This window comes from Vanessa atalanta, chromosome 6 (genome assembly GCF_905147765.1).
Source record: "Vanessa atalanta chromosome 6, ilVanAtal1.2, whole genome shotgun sequence".
In the NCBI taxonomy this organism is placed as follows: domain Eukaryota; kingdom Metazoa; phylum Arthropoda; class Insecta; order Lepidoptera; family Nymphalidae; genus Vanessa; species Vanessa atalanta.
In genome coordinates this window covers 10,447,080-10,474,494 of record NC_061876.1, presented here as the reverse complement: position 1 = coordinate 10,474,494, position 27,415 = coordinate 10,447,080, and the positions used below count along the sequence as shown (strand labels likewise).

The 27,415-nt window shown below is 33.1% G+C and overlaps 1 protein-coding gene across 1 annotated transcript in view; it reads right to left on the bottom strand.

Moving 5' to 3' along the window:
• Window positions 1-27,415, bottom strand: part of LOC125064880 — a 149,724-nt gene that overhangs the window by 53,962 nt on the left and 68,347 nt on the right. The window contains exon 3 of the mRNA XM_047672176.1: window positions 3,575-3,711. Coding sequence (XP_047528132.1) covers window positions 3,575-3,711 — 137 coding nt within the window. The remainder of the gene's footprint in view (window positions 1-3,574; window positions 3,712-27,415) is intronic.

Below are 27,415 nucleotides of genomic sequence, written 5' to 3'. Positions count from 1 at the left end.
TTTATGGGACTTTGATCCTTATTTTTATTATTATTGTTGTAGCATTGGCTACTTTATAAACACCGCAGTTACGACTGTGAAACCCACTGGACCACGGTCTAGTTTGTTGATTTATTTTTAAGTCTAATCGTCGATTTGAATAACATAGTTATTACTGTGCTATCCGCTAGACTACGGTCTTGATTTATTTATAAGACTATTAGTCTTTTATACACCTCAGTTACGGCTGTGATACCTGCTGGACTTTAGTTCTAGTTCATATATTATTTAACAAAGTGTTTGCACACTATAAAATCGCACTTCCCATGTTCGAGGAAGGTTCACCGATCTATGGTTGGAATCTACAGTTGATGGCGGGCGCGGGGCCATTTCAACCTCCTCCCCCTTTTATATTTTTCAAAACAGTTAAATATATAAAGATGGGTAGGAGCGACATCCTTCAGCTACTCGTAAGAGGTGTTAAAGGAAATGGGACCGGTATCTCATACATTCGATTATTATTATTCAAATTAATTAAACAAAATATTTATATTAAAAACGCATTTAAAAGATAAACCTGGTTTTATTTGACTCCTCTATAGTCGATTGAATTTATAATCTCTGACGCTCTAAAAGAACACGGTTATTACACAAAGTCAACGTTATATGGATCCTAACTAACTAGACGAAATCACGAGCCAAACCGATATTTAAATATAAGAAATTTAAATGTAAAATTATATTTTAAGTAAGATAGGCAGGGAATAGTCACAACATAGCGGTTTGTATTGTCTAACGACTGAAAAACTGTGAGTGTTAGTAGCAGCATTGCACCCGTGCGAAGCCGGGGTGGGGCGCTAGTTCTGTTATACACGGTCTAATATTAATACGTTATTAAGTTTATTTTTTTAATTCGCATGGGATTTTTACCAACAATTTTATTTCTTGTCCTAAATAAAATAAAAAAATAATAATAGTATCTACTAATAGTAGTAGTATTTTGCAACCACTTTTTCTGTCTATGTATGAGACAATTTTGCACACTGCAATGTACAATGTATGCTTTTAATAGAACAATAATTGTTGCCCTTGCCTCTTAAAAGGAATTGGCTTATAATTCAACAGCTAGTACGTGACCTTAAAAATATTGTTAGAATTAATTAGTTCCACTTATGCAATACATTTTTTAAGAACGTAAGTAAGTATGTTTGAAACGTAAGTAATTACTTTATAAGTTTTCTAAGAAGATTTTTTTATTTAATATGAAAAACACACACAAAAATTTAAACTCGCAAATATTCCCATTCTAGGTTCTTTTTGAACCCGGGTACGATTTAGAAAATAATTAAAAGAGAAATATAATGTTGACTTTTAAAAAATTAATAACATTTTTTTTTTTAATATACTGTCACCAAAAGATAATTTTCAGTGTAAAAACCTTTTTCCACATATCAAGTAATTTATAAAATATATAATACTGAGCTTACAGTAAAAATGGTCTCTTATTAAAATATGCATAAGCAAAAAGTTTTTGTTTTTCATTAAATGTACCAGAATTAAAGTCGACGTTGCTATGTTTTTAAATGTCAAGGTTGGATTCCGAAGCACATTATTAAAGCGTTGAAAATATTTCAACGTTCAAACATTGCACCAGAAATATGGGATTATTTTGCATAAAAAATCTAATAGCTTGTTCCGCTACTTCGCTTGTCTTATATTATTTTTATATTAATAAGCCACAAAATTTATAATCGGTTTATCCGAACCAATTCGTTCCAAATTTGAACAACCAATGAAAAAAATTCGAGGTTACGGCAATGACAGAACTTATAGAAAACTCTGCAATTAATGTTTCGCTGCGTAACGATTGACGGGATAACTGGCTATAACAATAAAGTTTTGATCTTGACAGTTAAAATAATTTACCAAATCTATAAACCGCACACACACAATAAAATTGTTACTCATATTTCTCATATATGTCATAATAACATAAACAAATAAACTTTATAAAATAAATATACTGACTTAATATTTTCTTACTGAGCACACTTCGCTAGGACGCTAGTAATATATAAATAAATATTAGACTCGTAATATAAGTATCGACCAAATCGATCTCATACATTTCCCGCTCGACCCAGACCTTTTTCTGATGATTCAAACGTCTTCTAATTTATCTTTTACTACTAGTCTACATTGGACTTTGGTTGAATTGAAAAAATTATTACGTTTAGAAAGTATTACATTCTAAACGTAATAATTTACAACGTAATTATTACAGTTTTACCGACAAAATCATAATTCAATATACATTTTTCGCAATTTTTTTAAGCATGAAAAGTTTTACTGTATCTTATTTTTAAAAATTCATATTCGCTGTTACTCACTTTTACGTAGCAATTTTGAAGATCTACATATCTTTTGTTGAAAGTTTTTGGGTATCTGTTATTGTTTTGGCAGCGTTCAGCTGAAAACTGTCCGATTCGACAATTGTTATTTGAAATAGAATAAGTGATGGCAGAATGGTACACTGAGCCAAACCTGAACAAAAGCCTAGCACCTGTATAATACTGTATATTGTTTCAGTTTGAAGGGTGAGTAAATCAATATAATTAGAAGCAAAAGTGATATATATAACTTCATAAATATGTGCAGTGCGATAAGGGGGTAAGTAATAGTTGATACTGTTATGCCAATTTGCGTCAAAAAATTCATAAAATTGAAAACCTGCAGATATTTTTCTTATTTAATTTCCTCTATTAAAAATAAATCCCACTCGAACTGAATATAATATAATGAATGCATATTTTCGATAAATATTTAGTATTAAAGCAATCATTCAAATTCGAAACCCAAATAAGAAAAATTCCGATTTTAAATTCGTTAAATAGCTTCAATGCTGACTACATCCCTCTTTTCACAAAGGTTTATTGCGAACGACTTTTAAAAGTACATTTTTCATATACCAGCAATTCCGATCTGTACGAAACGTTTAAATATCTGAATTTATCCTTATATTTAAAACTCGCTTCACGGATTCCCTTTCATGAAAGAAAATAATAATACTTTTGTCTTGTTTTAAAATTTATACGTTCTACTGAAAGCGGATAAATATAGCTGTTAGGTTTAACGTACTAATTTTCAGTTACGATTTAAAAACAATTTCCATGTTTAGGTACGGCTTACATAATAAATTAGAACAACAATTACTTAATAAGTACTTAAGTACTTCACTTGACCTTTCACGTTTCCTTTAATAAATAAATATTTATAGAAAAAGTTCAAATACAATATACTAAATAATAGTCGTACCAATCAGATAAACTGAAACTCGCAAATATTAAATCGGAAATCAGGAAGTTTGGTAATTTCAAACTACACACATAATTTACCGTGTTTATATAATACATACATATTTATGTGTTTGCACCCTCCACAACTACAGTCAGTTAGACTAACCAGTCCTGATATAACCAATTAATATATCAGTTAACTTAGTTCGTCTTTTATTAGAAAAAAAATAAAAGCTCTTGTAGTGTTCCTTCGAGCGGGATTTTCTCTTATAAATTAAATTTATTCTCTATCCGCTTACCTGTACTAAGTCTCCATGTATTCCCCCAGCGGCGGTGATTGTTAATAAGCAGATGTAAGGGACGAGATCTTCTCGTGGTCGGTGCAGCTCCAGCTCATATGTTCGCCCGATGTCACCATAATACGTTTTATTGCAACCTGAAATTAAAATAAGTTTTTAGAATCGTCCTTGTAAAACATTTGGTAATTTGAGAGGTCTGTTATTATATCTTGTAATCTATAATATAATATATATATATAATAAAATGTTGTAATTTAAATAGGTCGTCATTTAGATATTTATTATAACCCAATTGCCTGATTCGTATAAGCTTGTAAAAATATATTTGTTGTTTCCTTTGAGTAAAGTTTGATTCGCTCTAGGAACTTGACGCTGTTACTCTTGCCTGACCTCTGTTGAAGATTTCATCGGTATCTGTGCCGACACGTTCTGTGTAGTTGGTAATAGTCTTCGATGAAAAGGCTACTTTGAACTAAGTTCAATCAGACGTAGTAAGTTTACCCAAAATAAATTAAACTTTTCATAATGATACACATAAATATTAATTCATTATGAAAAATTCAGTACATTTATAATTAAAATAAGGAAACAACATATCACCAGATAATTACTTTAATGAACGAAGCACTGATCCTTTCATTGTTTTTGTTATTACTGAGAAAGTTTTACTTTTTCCATGCGCTTGGATGGCATTGCTAATTAATTCTGAAAAAATATTAATTGTCTGTTATCCTGTAATAAGTAAACCCGTCGATTTTGTAGTGTATGTACACTTCTTCCGACTGTCAGCAGACAAAAGACTTTTAAATTTTGCATTTTATTATTCACTTTAATGAATTGGCCTTTTTTTATGGCAACCATATAAAAACACTATCTCATTATGGATCACGCGCACTGGCATTTGAATAAAATATGAATAGTGCTAGAGATCTCATCAGAATATTCGATTTGGGCGTATTTATTACAATCTACATCAAACTTACGTTCGAATGAGACGATAACTAAAATAATTAATAAGTCAAATATACTAAAAGTTTCAAGATAAAGCATATTATTCTACAAGATTTGACTGATAACATAAACACGAATTTAGAATATATTTATTTACAAAAATAAATGTATTCTAAATTCGTTATTGAAAATAGATTTGATTTATATAATATATACTATAATCAGCTAATCTTCTACTCTTCGGTAGAATATATTTTTCAGCGAGATGATTCAGTAAGTTATCCTGAATCATATTCGATACAATATACAATGTATATTTGTGGTGTATAAATACATTATACACAGATTAATAAATTTGTTTAACGAATATGAGAATATTTTGTAATGTTAAGTAAAAATATCTATTTCTTTTGAAACAGTATTTGACTCTATAGGTTAAGATAATATTATATATTATACCTTACTTTATATTCATAAAAAATTCCGGCCGTATCTCACATCGCTCATCATAATAACACATTGTTTGTCTAAAGGAAGTACCGCTTGAAAAATTTGCCTTTTATACCAGAAAAATGACTGGCATTACTTTCTGCTTAGGTAAGAGCAGAAAGCATTTGGTGAAATATATAAAAAAGACGTGTATGAATGTTAAATATTACGTTAAATACAGTTGGGATTGTTTTCATATGACAAAAATACCTTGAAAATATAAATATTTTATCGTCATTAATAGGGTAAGCTTGTTACACAATTAGACTATCGCTTTTAATGGATCTTCTCAATCACAATCTCTAGATACAAATTGTCGTTCGCGGCTTTGCTCGCGATGTAGGTCTTGGTCTGTGGTTTTGAGCGCGTTTTTTATGCGATTATTAAAAAAGTAGCGTATGTCGTGTCGCAGGTGTATACGTAACGTATTATATTGTCCTGCAGTACTAATGCCTTTTCTCCTTCTTAGGAACATAAATTAAGCATATGAAAATTCAGCGTAACATTTCTGGGTTTAACGTTTTGTAACCACTGGGCCAGCTCGGTTCAATCCTATATACATTTATTTCAATAGGAATTATTAACATTAAGGCCTTAATTCATTCATTCATATACAAATAAAAATAGCAAGAATGCTAGCAGCATTTCTCCGTCGCAATTCCAATCCTCTGGACAAAAAATGAACCAGCCCTCTTGTCACCAGTCGAGGCAATAAGTTTCGCTAATAAATTGTGAACCGTTTTATCCAAATAAGTTTTATTTATTTAAATAGATTAATATACTGTTACCCAGTTTGGAGTTTAACAGGCAATACAAAAGTTAATTTTAATGGGGTAAGAACATTATAAATGATAGGTCAAAACTGTCGTATTATTTGTTAGTTGCTACATAATATTAGTAATTTTCAAAGATTCAACTTGACTTTTTAAATATAATGTTTTATTATATAATCAATTCTTTTTTTCTTTGAATACATTGTTTAAATAGTACGAAAATTACTAAAACTAAAATATCAGCGACAACCCACTTATAAACACTTAACACCGAATTTCAAATCAACACTTTCCACAAAACCTGGCCGTGACCTAGATTCCGCTAAAACGGAACAATAAGAAAGATTAAAACTGGAAACCTCGAAACGAAATATACAGGTTTCACTGAACAAAATTCACCAAACTTCGTCTACTAGATTTTGTTTTCTACATATCATTTCGGAATGTTAAAACTTCAAGCAATACATTTATCTTTATAATAAGAAGCATTCACATGGCGTACTAAACATTAGATACGGTACCTAAAGTTTGAGGAGCATTGAGCGTAACGGCAACTTGTACTTCTGTGTACAAAGTTGGGCGCCTCGAGTCAGAGCTTTCAAGTTGATTGCCCAAACAATAAATATGTGTCTCAGACTTGAACGGCACAACTCGGGTCTTCAAAGAGCCGAGTTTTGAAACTTTTTGGACGACTAAGTATAGGCAGCGAATAGTTCACATTTATGTTCGAGTAGGTACTTCAATCATAATCAATAACAATGCTTTATTAAAGGAAAACCTTTAAAATATATGGTAGAAACATTACGATCATAATTATATGCTAAGAATAGTAAGAACTTTTTAAAAAATCAAACAAAAATCTGAAAATGCTCATATAAAAGTTAAAGTTAAAATCGATGGAAATCAAATTTCCTACAAGATGTAATAAAGTCATTGAAGTCCGCAATAATACTGTGCAAACCGATTTTTCCTTGTGCACACAGCTGGTGATATTGTGGCCAATCAAATACAGTGAAGCTCCGCTATTTGACTTGAGATATGTGTTTGTTAGTAAACACTTTGGTTCGTGCGAGTGACATTAGAGAGACTGTTTTGATCCCGTTTTCGTGCATGTATCAACATGGCGTAATATTAACTTGGACACCGAAAAGGTCTTTGAAGCGAAATATACAGCGTTAAATACACTTTATACAGGAGCTTTGTATTTCTATTGATATACAACAAATAATTTGAGTATCATAATATATATTCCATGGCAAGATAATGTCTAATGTCATTTATCTAGGGATACATTACATTTTTTTACATTAGCGGCCTTAAATTTCCCACTGCTGGGCTAAAGCCTCCTTTTTCTTTAAGGAGAAGATTTGGAGCATATTCCACCACGCTGCTCCAATGCGGGTTAGTGGAATACACATGTGGCAGAATTTCTTTGTAATTATACACATGCAGGTTTCCTCACGATGTTTTCCTTCACCAGAGAGCACGAGATAAATTATAAACACAAATTAAGCACATGAAAATTCAGTGGTGCCTGCCTGGGTTTGAACCCGAAATCATCGGTTAAGATGCACGCGTTCTAACCACTGGGCCATCTCGGCTCGAGAGATGCTCTCATATGGAGGGATGCACGACGTGTTGTGTATGACTAAGTCGAAGAGTTTAACTAATAATTCTTAACAACTGAACTATTTATTATGTTAATACATAAAGAACTTAATTTAAATGATGAAATAAAAGATAGTTGATAAAGAATGATAGAAATAAAGTAGGTGACATAAAATTAGAACAAACGTACCAATATCACACTGGCATCGTTTCCAGTCCTTTGTCACGAAAACCAAAAGGCGACAGCGATGCCTATTGTTGAAGTAAATGTAGGCCTCATTTAAAGATAAAAGTTAGGCATTTAATGTTTACAGATATTTCTTTCTAAGGAGTTTAAATGTGAATTATTAATTTTATCTCATTAAATATTTTCAATACATATATGTAAAATATATACTTGTACCTTTTACCTTCTGCATTTAAACATGATATTACCCAAAAAGTATATGCAGTAGAACTGAAAAGCGGCTCCAAGGATATTACATATTTAAATAAAAATGAAATTCAAATCTGACCTTGAAATCATACGATTATCTTCACCAAAACCCTTCCACTGCTTTGATATTTCAAAACATTTAAAAGCATAAAATTTATTCGAATAACATTTCTATCACCGAGCAACGAATCTCCGTTGCATAACACGTATCAAAAAAACTAGAACAGTTATACTTTCTGAGCACCAAAATGCATCAGTTGTAGGGCACTTCCGTTGCCAAGTGCACGCCGTACAAACAGCTAGCACGTTATACCGATACTATGCTATACAAAGCCGTGTCGCGATACAAATGCGTCCTAGTGGGCAAGTATCATACGCATTATTGCAATCAAAGAGAGAGCTCCCAACAAAATGTCGGGCTTTGAAAATACTCCAGTATTGTTTCCCTCGCTTTGTTGGACATGAATATTTTTAGGGAATATAAAATGAACTAATTCGGCATTGTTAAATTGTTTTTATATTTTTTTAACGGTGACTGAATGTGCTGTAAGCTAATTTATTTGATGGGATATATGACGTATATCAGTTATAACGTGATATTTCTTTACAATAATATTTTTTTTTTTTACATTAACCGCCTGTAAATTTCCCACTGCTGGCCTAAGGCCTCCTGGTATGGAGCATATTCCACCACGCTGCTTCAATGCGGGTTGATGGAATACACATATGGCAGAATTTCGTTGAAATTAGACTATGACTACGTTGATTAGTTATTTTCCTCACGATGTTTTCCTTCACCGCCGAGCACGAAATGAATTATAAACACAAATTGAGCACATGAAAATTGAGTGGTGCTTGCCTGGGTTTCAACCCGAAATCATCGGTTAAGATGCACGTGTTCTAACTTGCGAACGAAATTGCGTGTGGAATTGTGATCTTATTTGTAGTTTACTTTTTTTAAATATAATTAATAAATTAAAAAAAAAACATAAATGTATCACAAGATAAATTATTTACCCATAAACTTTTTTAAATTTCATGACTAGACTAATTGACTGAAGCGAATTAAATTAGCAAACATTCCTGTTGGTATTTAATTCTCAACGTGTTACAGCGCTGGAAAAATATACGTCCAACGCTTTTGAAAATTCGACTTGGTTAGGTTCTGAATCATGGCGTGCCGTACGAGAGGGCGTAATGAGAACGTTCGAAATAATTGCGTGTGAACGTAGTGATTTATGTGTTAACGAATTAATTAAATGTCCAACGTTATATAAACGGCACTGAGTTGAGTGTTAAATGCGGTTATAGAAATTCGGCATTTACTCTTACAACGTGGAGTACAATATCATTTTATTCAAGATCTTGTGATCTTTAGGCGTATGTTTACATATATATTACTAGCTGTGCCCGCGACTTCGTGCGCGTTTGAATTTAATAAAAAAGCGTGACTTTATTTTTATTTTACATATAATTCTAAAATAAAAGTAGCCTAAGTTAATCCTTATTACATCACCTATCTGCCAGTGAAAGTCCCGTCAAAATCAGTTAAGCCGTTCCAGAGATTAGCCGTAACAAACAGACGGACAGACAGACAGACAAACAGACAAAAATCGTAAAACATGTTATTTAGGTATATGTACCGTTTATACATACATATGCATTTAGTATAACGCTGTTATTTTAATATTACAAACAGACTGTACGTGTGTGTCATTGAACTTGTCCTAAACGATTTTGATAAATGTTTTTGTGTGTATGAACATGAATATTTCAGCAGAAATGAAGTCGTAAATAGCACAGTAATAAGACAGTAATTTCGATTCTAAGCCATTCTTAGCGTCGAGTCTAAATATTCTATGTCACATATTCACAAAGAGCCCACGCATGATGCAAGATAAGCCGCTGTATACGATGTCTCCTGTGATCCTTTGGAGGCCTCATTCATCTCGCGTCCCTGTTGTATGGAAAGCAAATATTAAGGTAATGCTTGCTTGAGTGTTGAGACTATAAAGCGGTTTGTGTTGACGGCGGTGAGTTTTAGTTCGGTCAAAGTAAACACCTCATTCATATTATTAAATTAATTAAATTAAATTAAATTAAATTAAATTAAATTAAATTAAATTAAATTAAATTAAATTAAATTAAATTAAATTAAATTAAATTAAATTAAATTAAATTAAATTAAATTAAATTAAATTAAATTAAATTAAATTAAATTAAATTAAATTAAATTAAATTAAATTAAATTAAATATTTCTTTATTCCAGGCAATTTCAAACCCATAAGATACACAAGACCAACATACATTAAAATTTTAAAAATAATAATAAAAAGAAATATACAATAAAAATAATATTAACAAAATAAAATAGAACATTTAAAAAACTTAACCTAAACGAAATTAAGAATAACTATAAGTCTTTTCTCTCTCTTTTTAGATGAACGGTTTGGAATACTGAGGACAGAATGCTATTGTTACTCATGGCTACTCTGCTGTAGAATGAGACCCTGAGTTTCTGTAGTAGCGCGGCAAAACTTGCAACTCTGCTCTCGGCGAACATGTCAGTCGCACTACACCGCCAGGGCAAGTTCATCATCACCCGGAATGCGTTATTATATTGTACACGAAGAGTGTTATAGGCACTCCTCGTGTACCGGTACCAGAGTTGGCTGGTGTATAACGACTGACAGTACGCCTTGAACAGCGTTACCTTCACTTGATTGGAACAGTGGTAGAAACGTCTGGCTAGCATGTTACTTCTACAGGCTATACTGCGCCTCTGTCGTTCCAAATCGTCATCATCCAATAAATTATCAGCTACAATATGTCCCAGATATTTAAATTTCGTAACAATTTTTAACACTGTTCCACATAAACTTATCGGCAATATTACATCAGGGCCTTTCTTATATTTAAATATCATAACTTCTGTTTTCTTTACATTGTATGTTAGGTGGTGTCTAGTAGCATACTTCTCACATATATTTATTAATTGCCTAATGCCGTTGACCGACGGACTAAGCAGCACCATGTCGTCCGCATAACTTAGGTTATTAACGCGCACTCCACCGACCTGGCATCCGACTCTCATGCTGCTCAGTTCCTCAATCAACTCGTTTATGTACAGGTTAAATAAGACCGGCGAAGTCAAACCGCCCTGCCTCACTCCACTTGTTAACCTATACGTCTCTGACAGAGTATTATTCCATTTCACCTGATTTATTTGATTGGCATACCAGTATTCTAAAATATTTATTATTTTAGGTGGTACTTTGGTTTTCCTTAATTTGTGCCATAGTATATTATAATTTATTGTATCAAAAGCACGGCTCAAATCCAAAAAGCATGAATAAACTGTGGTGCCCCTATTCAAATACTCATACACTGTATTTTTTAGAGTAAAAATGGCTAAGTCGGTGGATGACCCTCGTCGGAAACCAAATTGTGCATTATGTAATTGTATATAGTTTTCATTTAGATGTTTCATGATTATCTTTTCAAATATTTTAGAAATTATAGTAGCCAAAGAAATAGGTCGGTAATTTGAGGAGCTGGACACATCGCCCGTTCTATTTTTTATAACAGGAACAACAATAGTTTTCATAAAATCTGCAGGTAAATAGCTATGTTCGATACATGAATTGAAAAAGGTAGTCAGCTTCTCAAAAAGTAACTCAGGTGCAAATAAAAGGTGCTCGACGCTGAGCCCATCGTGGCCCGGAGACTTGCCGCGCTTCATGCGCGCGACACACTGGTATACGTCGTCCGCTGCGACGCGCAGCGTTATGCAGCACTCCTCTGCGGTCTCCGAGCCACCATGGGCCCATGGCCCACGAGTCGCCTCTACATTTTGATTATTAGAACTGATAGACTGGGACTGCATCGGAGGATTAAATTTATTTACAAACAAGTTAGCTATATTAGATGGGTCTTGGTTTCCTTCAACAGTCAAAGGCCTATTTGTCTTATAATTTAGTTTATTGGTTTCTTTCCAGAAATTCCCGAAGTCTTTATTACTTCTGTACGTGGCTATAATATCCATTTTTATTTTAGTTTCATTTAATTGACACCATTTAATTTTATTTTTAAAAATTCTTTTGCTATGTTTCATATCGTTATATACATTACCCTGCGTAGGTCGCCCATAAAAATTCCACAGCTGATAGTATTGCCTAGCTATAGCGTGGCAATCTTTAACATGATGGTTCCAACCAATGACTGGTTTTTTGTTGTTACGTAGTTTGCCCTGATATGACTGCTTGGCAGCTTTTTTAATACTATTTACTATCTGCTTATAATATGTATCAATTAACCTATGATGATGGTGACAATCATTGCATGAACCTACTTTACAGGTGATAGTGGGCCACTCATACGAATCCAAATACTTAAAACATAAGTTTGCATAATTACATTTCTGTTCCGGATTCCTAGTACCCCATATCACTCTATTGATTGAGTGACTGTGTGACTTATCTATCTTTGGTATTAACATATCAATATTGCATTTAATGATCATAGGGAAATGATCTGAATAATATATATCATTTAAAACATAAATACTATCAACAATATTTAAACCAGCCTCAGTAACAATACAGTGATCTAACCAACTCGTAGTGCCGTGCGCGTCACTTAAATACGTAAATGAATTCGATGATGTGCCAAGCAAAGCAAGATCGGCACACACCCAACTTTGGTCATTACAGAAATCTAACATCTTACCCCCGAATAAACTACTGGAGCGCGATACATCCGCATTAAAATCACCAAGCACTAACACTGTTTCAGTATCGTTCGTTTCGATAACCGCACTAATGACACCCAAACATTCCGTAAACAAAGGTAGATGGTCCGCGTCCTCCGTAGGCATATATACCGACATTACTATGAAGCTGCGGCCGCCGGCAAGCTGAATACACACAGCCGCGACGCGCGTCGATCCGGTGTCGATTACTCTTACATTCGGATACACAGACTTTTTCCATAATATAGCTACTCCCCCGTAAGGTCGTCCTTTTAGTACGCCCGTCGTCGTATCTACCGCTGAGACTCCGTTACTAGAAAAATCGGGATGTATTTTGTCTAGGTAACCCAGGTCTTCTGGAAGTAGCCAATAATAATGTCATGTTCTTCACATAGGTCGGTTATATGGTTAACACATCGTTTTATAGATCTACAGTTAAAAGAGACCATGCTAGTTCTCATTATTAGGTCTAGGATTGTCTTCCTTATAAAACTTGCGTTTAAACGTGAATTTCCTATATTCTACTCCACACGGCCAGAACTCAGCGCTAAGAAAAACGCTTTCCTGGTCTTGTTTAATCGTAACTTTAAATGAGGAAAATATAGTATCTTTATATTGAACAAGTTTTTCAACCTTTATGACCGTGTGTCCACAATCTTTAATAAAATCGTAGATGTCATTTTCCGTGGTATGTTTATCAAATCGAGAGGCGTATATGTAAGATAATTTGGGTACTATTTTAAGTTTATTGGAGGTTAATGTAGCTTTTCCCTGCTGATTGGGGTTTTTGTTGCCTGTGTAAGTCTTTTTCTTCTTCTTGTTATTCACGACAGTCGTAAAAGTATCATTAAAATTTATTTCATCCAATGTATTATCTATTAGTTCCGTCGTATTCACAGAGCGGTCAGTTCGTCGCCTGGATTGAGTTTTATTTGAATTTCGCAATTCGGTAGGCTTAGGAGTGATAGTTATATCGTTCTCGGTGCGATCAGCTGATGGGGTCACACGAACAGGTGCAAGCGTACGCACGGGCAGCGACGTTGTAGCGGGCGCGGGGGGCGGCTCTCTTACAGAAGCAGTGGCAAGCGCAGCGTTGCCGCTCTGCGCGGGCGCGAGGAAGGACAACGGTGTCGACGACGGAACGCAACACGGCGCATGCGTGTTGGTTGCTAACTCACTCGGGACGCGCTTGGCTTCGTTATTTGAAAAAAAGCCGTTGCAAGATTTTGCGCCAATCTGTTTCTCACTTTGTGTTTTAATGTTTTCTATCTCTAGCTGTAATTGAAATAACTCAGATGCTTTAACGTAATCTGTTTGAATACAGTGAATGTTTTGTTTAAGCACTAAAATATCTTTTAGTAAGCTCGTTACGTCCACGTAGTCGAATGTCACCGGCGGAAGACGGTGAAGATCTTTCGCAACGAAGGTGGGCAGTGAAGCGGGCTCGTTTTCTTTTAGAACTTTAATAATATCCTGTAATAAACGCTTGTTCTTCCCGTCCCCTTTTCTTGTAGAACGACAGTTTGCTGCTTCGAAGAGAATGGTTTTAGCAGTAGAAATGTCCGCGTCATTAAAGTTAGATTCACATATTTGCACCAAACTTATTTCGTCCATAACATCAATTTTACATTGTAAAAAGCACAGTAATTCATTTACAACTAGATTATTGCAATGATTCGACAATGACATTTTATTTAATAATTCGTTATTTAGGCGAGTAGGTAGTACAGGTGCGTTGCCGCACAACCGTACGCGGAAGTGGCGCGCGGGGGACTGAATTATTATTAAAACTATTATTATTAAAACGACTTTATTATTATTAAAACGACTCTTCGCGTTTTTTTTTTCGCTCAATTTATATTTTTTTATGCATACAGTTATTTGTATTCTTTATAAAAAATTGGTGTCAACACACTATCTATATTCATACAATTCTATTATTATTCGTTTATTTGAAACTTATTTTTTATAAAACTTTGAAATGAAAATGTTTCCGTCCTAAAACAAAATAATGTGAATTTTATTTAAAAATATTTCATTACTTTGACTTTTATAATTATTTAATATAACAATTTCCAAATTATTCCTAAATCATTAAATTCCGATAAATATTTCTTATATAAAAATAGCATAGTATAAAATATTGCGCTCTATTCAAGTCAAAGAGGATTCTTTTCCGAGTTTTAAAGATGATTCATTAAATATTTTCCAAGTGAAATTATATCTCTTTTAAAACTGTGTTAAACAGCGAGGGCGCGTGAGAGCTTCGACCATATTTAAAAGTTCAAATTACTTTTCGAATCCCATTTTAAGAAATGAAATTTTAATCAGAGACCAAAATAGGTTTCGCCTTTACAAAAGGGACGATATGGCCCAGTGGACACAATACGAAATCTGAACGGAATATAGTCAGTTCAATGATATTGTCCAATATACAATGAGTTTATATTTACAATTTATTTTATTTTTGGTGGCGAAAGAAAATATCGTACAGTAATCCGTTAGTACATTTAGCACATTCAGTACATTCAGTATAGCCACATGTATATCTAGAATCACGCAGTGTATCAGTATGATAGAAAAACCTTAAAAACCTTATCTTGTCCACCTTGAGGGGCATATATAAAATATATATTAATATCATACATATATGAAAATAATGGAGATTTTGTAAATATTTGGGGTGTGAAAGGTAGATAGAGGGAGTATGGATATTAAAACTTAGACTACATTTGTTAACCTTCTCGAGGATTAATAAAACCACGAGAATAAAAAATGAACATTGATATTTCCATATTATTATAATATTATGTACACAGTGCAAAATGAATACATATATCGTTAACACGGATGTTTTTTTTATGAATTTGTAAGAAAAACAAAATATTTATCTTTGAACCAAATGATTCCGTTCTAGTTATCGACTTTCATTTCCGACAAAATCGTGCGTACAAAATGGTTATCAGGATATAGCCTTTCGGAGACGGTTGACGGTCTTTTCGTAAATAAGAAAAGGGGAAACATATCACAAACGCGTAGTATATATGCGTTGTATTGTAGATGTTAGTTGAATAATTTTATTTATAAAAAAAATCATTTACAAAATGTTTTCTTGAATATTTATTTCATAATGAAATGTTTGTATATTAAATATTATTATAAAAAGTTATATCATTTTCCTAATATAATAGCTATTATATTAGGACTAAAAGACTATAGCCTTTTCTTTTTATGGTATCGGTGGCAAACGAGCAGCAGTGGCTACACCGACCATGGATATATGCAACACCGGGGGTCTTGCAGTCGTATAGATTTAGAAAAATCGCCGGCGAAAACTGGTTTAACCGAGTGGTTATGCGAGCGCGATTTTTATGGCAAAATGCCTTGAAAATTGCGCTATTTTAAATTTTCAGACATCGAGGACGTGAGAGTGGAACTTGGAATATTGGCGCGGTGTCCAAAGATAACACTTTCTTTCTTCACTTTGCCGGAAGTTAACCTCTGGGATCGTAGTATAACACGGCGGGATTGTTGATGGTGACTTTCCTTGGACATCCAGAGTCGAGTTGGACGCAAAGAGAGAGCCTAAATATAGGCCAATGACTCACCGCCCCTGTGCATGCGAGGGAAAGGAAGGCTGACAGAAATATCCCTAACAGCTTTAGCGAGAGACTAGAACGCACGTGGCAGCCTACGAAACGTGTTTATAGGTAAATACGTATTATATTTTTATCGAAATAAATAATGACTACATAAATAAAAGCCATTGTATCTTTCTACCTAAAGTAAAAAATAACAATATTGGTTTTTCCTTGAAAGATTTTTTATTATGTAGTACAAAACCGTCTTTTGTCCCAAAACTTTGAAGAAAATACACAATCGAATAAAAATTAAATAATATCGAGTGATCAGTTAACATGTTGTGTAACATAACAAACATTCATTTGCGATTGCTAGAAATCAACGGTTTTCGAAACCGAATTTATTTCTATATTTGTAATTTTACCTGAACTTTATATTACGATAATAATTTATAATATATATATTGTACCACAATATCAATGAAACATTTGACATCCGACTCCAAAATATTATTCGCTTTTATAAGCTTAAATAAAATAATAAATTGTATTCATTTAATATTCGCATTTAAATAATATACCATTTTGATATTCGTATTTCATTATGCTGGTACTAAACACCCCGGTTCGGCCCGATAAAAAGTTATTGAAACTACTATGTAAATATTCTCAGTAACAGCACGAAGTCTGGAAGTTGGAAGTATGTACACTCCCGTGCCTCGAGAAGCACGTGAAGTCGTTGGTCCTGCGCTTGAACCGTGTTGCCGTCCCATGGGATTATGAGAGTGAGGAATATAGAGCGCACCTGAGTTAGTGCAAACACTTGCGCACTATAATATTTCCTGCATAGCCTAGGTCTTGTCTGGCTGGTCTTTCTTCAAATTAGCCGCCGTGACTGAAATGTCATCCCTAGCATTCTTTAACTGACATATTATAATTATTATACTTTACTACTATTGCTTTATTCCAAAAATATTGTAACTAAGCCAATTTGTTTTCAGGTCAAGGTTGTCTCGCCTTGGAATATTAACGTCTCCGATCTGCTCCAAATTTAAATTCGAAAATTAAAATATTAGAGGAAATATTTTCGTTTTGCATTGGCAATGTAGACACTGATCTTTTTTCGATCTTGTTGAATTATCGTCCAACTGGATTATGATAATTAGGGATTATTACACTCTTTAGAGTGCACCTGAGTTAAAGCACGCGATTGTGTATGAATTTATCCTGCGCTGTCTGTTACTCCACATTGAGTTTAGTTGTCGTGACTGAAATCGATTAAGAGGATATTATCATGTATTGTCTGTCTTTCTGTCTCTCTATCTGATGCTCTTTCACGTCTAAAATTCTGAACAAATTTGATGAAATTATGAATAATGATGATAAATGAACCAAACTTGAATTCCAAGGACAGAGGCTACTTTCTTATGCCAACAACTGATAACCAACCAAAAAAACCAGCGGCAGCCACCAGTTATTAATAAGTTATTTAATTTAATAAAAAATTAACGTTGACTTCAGGACCTCATTCATTTTAAAATCATATACTCCATGGAAGGCTCATCGCAATATTATTACATCGCATAAAATTAATAAAAAGTGTAAAAGTTAAAATAAGAAAGTTATAATGTGACGAAGACGAGTATCTCGATGGAGGCAACGTCTCAACAAGTTTACATAAAATTATGTGGTGAGACAACGAAGTAAGTCACAACTCGAGTTTAATGAGTTTCAGCTAAGGTGTAATTTCATATTTATACTAAACAATTAAATTACCTGTGTCCTACATACTAATTTTATTGTTTCGTTATTTATGCTGTTGTATTTTTAGTATTAGATTAGAAATCCGATTATCCGAATTAATTGGGACCGGGGTCGACTCGGATAATCGGACATAGACTGGCAATATAGAAAAACGAACTGTCACGCATAGAATACACTTTATTAAGTTTAATAAACACAGTTATACATTATCATTGAATATCTCGATCAGAAAAAGTTGCAAACCCATGAGGCTATTATATATATATTATTGTTAAGAATAATACAAAGTATAAAAATTAATAAAAAATACTTAGTTTATTTTTTTTTATTCCGCTGGGACTGATTCGGACAATTGGCGATTCGGTTAATCGGCGTTCGGATAATCGGCGTTCTACTGTATTAAATTAAGATTTATTGATTTTTAATAACATAAATATTTAAAAATATTTTTACTGGATAATTGTCCTATAAATTACAATTAATATTTACCGTTTACTACGAATAAAATACAGATGAGGAAACTTATATGTGTGTATTTCACTTGGTGATAGAGATTTTTGTACGTCCGTATGGATGCAACCAATTCATTATATTAAATTCTACTGCCAAACAGCAATATTTAATGCTGTGTTTTGGTTTGAAAGTTGAGCCAGTGTAATTACAGGCACAAAGCAAAGAAAATAACATTTTAATTTCCAATTTCAATAGTGCTTGTGTGATGTAAGTTGTTATTGGTGATGTAATTATCTGAAAGTTCCATTGTTTATGTGAGTATACTAATTACCATCAAGGGTATCACTTGCCCGTCCTATCTTTCTACCTACCTAGTTTATAAAAAATCGACGTAATTTTCAGTAGTGACTGACCACTGATTAGCAAAGAAAGTAATGTACCTTTCTTATATGGTTAAAGGAAAAAAAATAGATTTAAGTAGATTCTTATAACAATAGTCATTTTACAATACAAAATAAACGGCAAATATAGTAGGAATTGTAGACTAAGCATGGCATGGACTTTACATCTACATATCTACGCCTAAGTAAGTTATATTGACATAACAAATATATTGTTTTATAGCTAACTTCAAGACTGGACTCTGTATTTGAATCCGGAACTTTAGAATCAGCATAATTAAAAGATGAAATTCGTTTTTAAAATTGGAATTTGCGAAATTATTTAATTGACGACAAAATCACAAACAAATAAGATTAGTAAGATTGAAATTGAGGAACTTTATCGTTTATCACATGTGTAAGTACTATGGACTAATTATTGTCTTATCATTATCTAAATACATTTACGTTGTTAGTGAAATGCTTGTGAAATTTACCATACCACTAATTATGCTTAAAGATCATCATTATCCTGTATTTAGTAGCAACAGATGCGCATTCAGTATGCACGTGACTAATCCGTAATCCACTTGTAAACAAGGCTTAGGTCATGAAATGTCGACTGTGGCTGGCACACTCGCTCAAACTGTATTTCAATGAGGCTTATCTGCTTTAACTATTTAATTTTTTTTAATCTGTTTTCCCTTTTTTTTTATTCATTGTTCGTTGTCATTGTTTTTAATATATTCAGGCATCTGGCCAAACTGTTACGCCAATTAAACAGCAAAATTTTCAATACAATTCAGTTAAAAGTGTCTGAGCTGACTGGTCGTTTAGTTACTTTTAAGCACTGTAATCTATTTAAAATCTTTCTTATTAATATTTGCTCGCCTTAATGTTGTATTTTCGAGGCGAGATTTAATCAAAGGTATAATAACATTGAACTATAAACAACTCATAATTCTAAATAGTTTTTTACAAGTCACTTAATAAATATCTGATAACAAATCGCAATTCACGATCTTTCATTGTGCTAGAATTTCCCTCCAATATGTTATAAAAATGGTTTCCCTTTAATAGGGCACAGTAAAAGGTTCGGAAGCCCTCCAAACGAGGGCCGCGTTCAAGAGCCGAAACTATATCGACCAGTTAAGTGCTCTAAAATCATATAACATCTTAGAAGCGGTTTTTTGTCGACCTTACTTACAGGATGTTGTGTTAATGTACACGATTGGTTGGCTAAAAGTTCAATGCAAATAAGCGTTACATTAAGATCGTGTGTTGGGTTACTATTTCAACATGTTATTATTAACTAGGTTAACATATCAATGCAATGTTAAAATTCCAATTATGTGAAATAACCAATCATGTAGTGTAACCACAATCCAGAAACCACTAATTCTGGATGATGATACTACTACATGAAAATTGAATTAAAAAGCTTTTTAAATATAAACTATATAAATGCTCTCTCTGTATTCGAAATTAGTCTATATTTTGGCTAAGTTAACGTTAATCCGAATCATTGTTAGATGACCGCTCTTAGAGACAATAAATCCTTATTTACAGTGAGTCAAAACGTGTACGTGTACGTGTACCTTTTACGAATAAACATGCGTACAGAATTGGTAATACTCACATTTTCTTTCATGTATTGAAATATTTGTCATTCATTTCAATCATTAAGCAGTCGTACAATAAATATTATGTTCGACAAGTGAGTAATACTTCTTTTAAATTAATCAGATATAATTTGGTTGATAGACGACACGTTCTTTGCATTTTCAACCTACTCCAAAGGCTTAGTTGAATTTTTATCTACTACTTTTTTTTTCAAAAACATTGTTTATTAATTGAATTTTTCAATTTCAAGATTAGTTTTTTTTTAATTGTAATATATATCAAATAAAAAAATATATTGTATTTTGAAAATAAGATAGAGCATAGAATTTAATTCAAAATTGTATGTGTTTAATGGAAAAAAAAAACCACCGTGGTATAATGCCAACGTACTAATGTAGCGAAACATTCTCTCTTCCGAACTTTCTTGATTGATGAGCTCTGTAATACAAAGCGGTGACGGGAATTAGATCAGCTTATAACAATCGGCCTTGGAACTTCATCGATCTGCGAAAAATTTGCGGCTCGCTTCGATATGCTGGAAGTAATTAAACTTGCAACCCGTTTCAACTCGAAACTATAAAGTAGAGATAGTATCTCGACATTTATAATTTTATTTTATATACATAAAAGATTAGTTATATAAATATGATCACCGTAGGATTAGTACATCTTACGTTTTAGTCGATGGTAAGGATTTGCTTAGATTGATTGATTACCTCAGTGATTACATCTATTATTTTACCACCAAACATCACTGCTGTATATGTATTGCGGTTATAGGCATAATGTATATAACACCTTACTTATTATGATTGACAGCGCATTATCGGTGTTTATTTAATTTCTATAATGTAATAAATATAGTAATTAATTTAGAAAACTTGTATGAGATTGCTGGTGTTCCACAAGGGTAAATTATTAGCCGCTCTTATTCAACGTCTATATCGAATAGTTAATTCAGAGAATGTTTCGTCTCAGATATGTAGATGATGCTACGCTCTTTGCAAAAGTTACTAGCCTGCTTGTGCTTATTAAATATTTACGTCAGATGATCACTAACAAATATTGGAGTTCATCAGACGCATCTCCAAATATGAGGGCTCGATCGAGCGTTTTGTAACACGGGGTCATTTACAAATAAAAAGACCTAGATAAGACGCTAACTAACCCGCAGTATACATTACAAACAGCATGCCCACCATCTTATGCTTTCGCATTGCAAATCAACGCCAAAAATCGAATAGTCATCGTTCAGGCTGTACAATATGGAACTATTAGCAACTTAGTGCATGTAAGTATCTATTCGTATATCACCCTGGCGGCTACGACTAAACTGTTTACAGTAACCAATTTAGAAGATGTTTAAAATTAATCTACTACCTCTTATTATCATTTAATGTAGTCTACTACAATGAAAAAGTAGATTAGTCTACTTAATGAACATTTTGCCCAAAAAAAGCAAAATTGCAATATTTTACTGACAAGCATTTCGCTATGAAAAGCTTTACACTTTTCCGTCTATTGTTGAGACGATGCAATTTCCTTTTTTTTTTTTAAACGCAAAACAGACAATCCCCGAAATGTGATCTGAAAATTTCCGACGCTCAAAATATTCTGTTAACAAATTTTAACTAAACGAATACCTACTTTGATAAGTTTGGATTTCAATTTAACTTGTTATGAGTTAGACAACTTGGACAAATTAGCTAGATAGAGGTTAAGTTTTCAAAATTGGAAACTTTACAAATAATCATTGTACGGACGAATATGTGCAAGCAATACATTTTCTCATTTTATTACCAAGAATTTCAACGTCGAAATAAAACTACCCACTTTTTTAATAATGCTACTGTTAAAGTTTTGTTATTAAATACAGTGAGTTGTTGAATAATTATTGATAAATGATAATAAAGGTACACAAATTATTTTTTTATTTCATTTTATTTTATTTACTTTTACTTTTACTTGACTGAGAACCGAGATGGCCCAGTGGTTGGAACACGTGCATCTTAACCGATGATTTCGGGTTCAAACCCAGGCAGGCACCACTGAATTTTCATGTGCTTAATTTGTCTTTATAATTCATCTCGTGCTCGGCGGTGAAGGAAAACATCGTGAGGAAACCTGCATGTGTCTAATTTCAACCAAATTCTGCCACATGTGTATTCCGCCAACCCGAATTGTAGCAGCGTGGTGGAAATTGCTCCAAACCTTCTCCTCAAAGGGAGAGGAGGCCTTTAGCCCAGTAGTGGGAAAATTTACAGGCTGCTAATGCTAAAAAAAATTCTAACTTTTACTTTAATAAAAATTCAGTGATACAGTAAGCGTTCGTCTCTATCCTTAGACCGATTAAAGAATTCAAGAAGGGTAAGGAATTCCTTATAATGTATTTTATTTTTAATAATTTAAGTAAAATAATAAAACAAATCGCATCCACGTTGACCTTTACTTAAAATTACACTTGCGAAGTTTGCATTCATCTCATTTCTGTGTAGAGAGCTTTTATGCGCGGAATGAAAAACAAAACTTGCCAGCATTCCTCCTTCATTGTTTTCACTTGCTCACTTTAGAATTTTCTATTTAAATTCCTCATATAGCCTACTCTGTCTGGGCATATGTTACTTTTAATTCTCACTGACACCTCACTGATTTTTCGTATGTATAAAAAAAACTGAAATTTCCACGTGAATTAAAACAATAACAAAAAACAGTTTAAAAAAATGTTTAAATAATATTGTATATAATCGTAAGAGGGTTAACGCTTCTTCTTTACGCGACAATTTCTGCCAGTTTAATGTCTAAAAGAACTTCCTTCCAATAATAAAAGCTTGATAAAAATCGTCTCCAGTAAAACAATAAATATCCCACAGTTGGAAAAGGCCTCCTCTCAAGTTGAGGATAAGATTTAGGACCATACTTAGCCACGCTGTTCCAGTAAGAGCGTTTCAGAATATCCGACTCATACAGAATTTTTTATTGGTGTTTTCCTGTGTCGCTAAACACGAGATGAATCATAACCACAAATTAAACAAATGATAACTGTATTTAATATCCGTATTGGAACCCGTGATTTTCGGTTAAGGTTGTGGATTTCTACGTACTACTTCATCTCAGCTCAAAAGAAAAACATTTAGAAAATAACTTCATGTTTCAATATCTGATCTCATGTAGTAACAGATTTTCAGATAATGATACATAAATCAAACACAAAAAGATGTACGATAGAAATTTTAAATTAATTCCTACAGCCTAATTTTATATCCGAATGATATACCCATTAGCATTATTAGCATTAGCAGCCTGTAAATTTTCCCACTGCTGGGCTAAAGGCCTCCGCTCCCTTTGAGGAGAAGGTTTGGAGCATATTCCACCACGCTGCGGGTGCTCCAATGCGGGTTGGCGGAATACACATGTGGCAGAATTTCATTGAAATTAGACACATGCAGGTTTCCTCACGATGTTTTCCTTCACCGTCGAGCACGAGATGAATTATAAACACAAATTAAGCACATGAAATTTCATTGGTGCCTGCCTGGGTTTGAACCCGAAATCATCGGTTAAGATGCACGCGTTCTAACCACTGGGCCATCTCGGCTCAAATGATATACCCGTTGAATCCGATTTAATTGCAGGGAAACAGGCAAACGGAAAATTCTACACGATTATAAAATTTAACATATTATAAATCGAATAATGGTTTATAATTCTTACGAACGCAATCATGTTTTGTTATAAAGAACAATTTGGCAGACTACGTTCCCACTCGAGTTGCCAAAAATCTATCCGATTAATCGGATTTTGTACTCTTTCTCATCTTCGACAATAATTACTAAATAAATTTTATCTTTGCGTGTTTTACTTGTACTCTCCGATTTTTCTTATAAATGCAACTCTAAAGCTAGGAAATGGAGTATCCTTACTTCATAAACCACAAATTGTAATCTTTTCTTATGGATTTAATATAATAAAAGGATTCGATATTTAAATTATATCTTTAGTTGTTAGAAGAGGAAAATATAATTATATGGCTTTGCTCAATTTAACCTAGCTATAAATTATTGTGACGTGTGTGTAATGAGTGTGGTACTGTGACTTATTAAATATACTTACATAAGAATCGTATACATACATACTTGTTTTTAATTAACATAACTTTGTATTTTAAATATTGAAAAAGTGTAACTACTGAGTTTCTTGCCGGTTCTTCTTAATATAGTTTGTAAAATGACGATTTTGATTTGATTTTCAGTTATAAACATTAAGGCCCTAACTATGCTCAAATAAGAATTAAAAATTGTTAATGACATTGATTTAGTGTTATTCTTTTAGTTCAGTCAGCGTTAGCCATTTTAGAGAACTTGATACGTATATACTAGTTACGTATAACTTCGAATATCTCTTTAATTTTTATAATTTAAAATAAAGAACGATAAAACTTATTGTTAGTAATGCCTAACGGAAAAAAAACTATACTCAACAGATAACAACAAAAAAAATATATAAAACTTAAACCATCATCTGCAGCGCAATTAATATATATGTACTTGCTTAAAATGTGCGTTGACGTACAAAGATAAATTTCACATTTTTTGTTAAATATAAAATAATGAAACCCTCATTAAAATCTAAAGGTTCAAAATTTTAATCAATTAATATTGATCACCTCTAGCAGATTGCAATAACTAAAGCTACGTTCATAGTTTAGACTTAAATTATGCAATACTGCAGCGCTAAGCCGACCGCAGCGAGAACATTAAAAAGCATTTCGAGGTCACAAGCAACCGGCACGAATACCACAAAGGAATTCAAATTATGTCAAATCAGACAATAATGTAAACGTGTCTTTACATTTAGTAAGGGTAACAACATAATACTTATCACTATCACTCACTTTCCGCTTTTTACTTTGAGTTATAAACTGTATGAAGTTTTTAACATAATTGTTAACCAGATATAGAGCATATTCAACCACGCTGCTCCAATGCGGGTTGGTGGATACACATGTGGCAGAATTTCGTTGAAATTTGACATATTCAGGTTTCCTCGCGATGTTTTTCTTCGACGCCGAGCACGAGATGAATTATAAATACAAATTAAGCACACGAAAATTCTTTGGTGATGGTTGGGCTTGATCCCGCTATTATCGGTTTAGATGCACGCATTATAACCACTGGGCCATCTCGGCTCTTTAACGCTTCACGCAGACTTAACTTATCTCAACGTCACGAGGGACGTGAGATGTGATCTTATATTTTACTGCTATATATCAATACTATGTGTTACGGCTTTTAGTTTGAGTGTGATAACTATTGAATTATAAAAGCTATGATAGGTGATAAGGCTTTAGATATATCAGTATATAGCTTGGGATATCAAGCAAATCTTTATTGAACGATGAGTATAAGATGTAATGTTTTCATAATTTTAGCAATTGAAATCTTCCTTCGAAAATCTAGACACGCGGTAGCGTGTCAGCCAAGTTCTAGTAACAGAACTGGCTAGCAGCACCGTGTGTAATATTACACGAACCATTTGGAGCTACTTTTGACCTCCTCATAACTCAAAAACTATTTGACATAAATGTGTCAAATTTGGCTCATATATTGAGACTCGCGAGATATATATGTGTTCCAAATTTCATAAACGCATCTCAAATGGTTATTTAGATATTAACGTCTAAAAATCGTCATTTTTATCACTGACTGACCTATAGATCAAAACTATATCCTACTTCCAGGTGACCTAGAAAGTTCAAATTTGGCATGCAGGTAGATAATTAGGCCAATATAAAGGAAAAAATCTGAAACTGGTAATTTTTTATCATTTTATTATAATTTTTCATTTTATTGGGTCTCTTAGGAACACTTATATACTTAGTTCCTGTAATAACTTTAATAAAAAAAATGATGTAAGAACTAGCAATTAAAACTTATGACAGCCGGTCTTAATGTGGATTTTAAGGTCTTCACGTGAATATATATCAAGTTGAATACCACCCTTAAGTTTTTTAAATCCAAATATTTCCGTTTTAGTACTTATGAGTATATCCGACTTTCGTATTTATTACGTTATTAACTAGCATTTAGCGCACATCAATGATGCAAAATAATTATACTTAAAAAAATAATAATAATAGGCATTTCGGTACACGGCGCGCAACGCGACTCCGGAGCAGCGGGAAAGGAGCGTTGCGATTAAACCTTAACGCGCGTGTCTGAGCGAGTGGCAACCGCGCTCATAAGAATTATTTCAATGCCTTCCGATGGAAGCTGCCTAGTCTATTCGACTGCATATTTTTTGTTTGAGTATACTAGTATACAACAATAAAATAGGTTTCGTGAGACTGTAGTAAAGTATGTATATCGTAACTGGAATGATTTAAGTTTGTACTCTAGCGCTACAAACGGGGATCCTTATTGCTTGGAAGAACAGTATCGAGCAAGCATGCTGATGTCAGAAAAGGACTGGTGAATGGGTCCAATGGAAAAATAGAGAAGGTACATTGGGGACGTCGACAACAGCAATAGCGCACGTAAAATTACAATTCAATTTAAACATTATTTAATTTGCGAACTAGAAGTCAAAACCAAGTTACAGATTTTAAGTAATGTACATATATGTTCAAAGGAAACAATTCTCTATTTGCTTAGCATATTCTACTACTATACACAAATTACAAGGCCTTCGCCTTGACGGTGCTCTTTTCGACATAGGCTTCTCTATATTAAGTAAAGAGCAGGCTTACGTTGGCCTCTCCAGAGTTAAAACCTTAGATAGAGTACATCTTATCAATTTAGGTCCAAGTCAAATCAAGACACAAGAGAGCTCTATTGTAGAGTACAACCGTCTGCGCGGGTTATACCGCTCCGACTTGGCCAAATTAAGTATAAAAAGAAAAAGCGTAAAAAAATCAATTATACCCCGTAAACATAAGAAAATAGAATAGTTTAACAAAAACCATTTGGTATTAATTTTGTAATTAATAAGTACCTACTAATAATTTATATACAAAAAGTAGTGATATCCCATCAA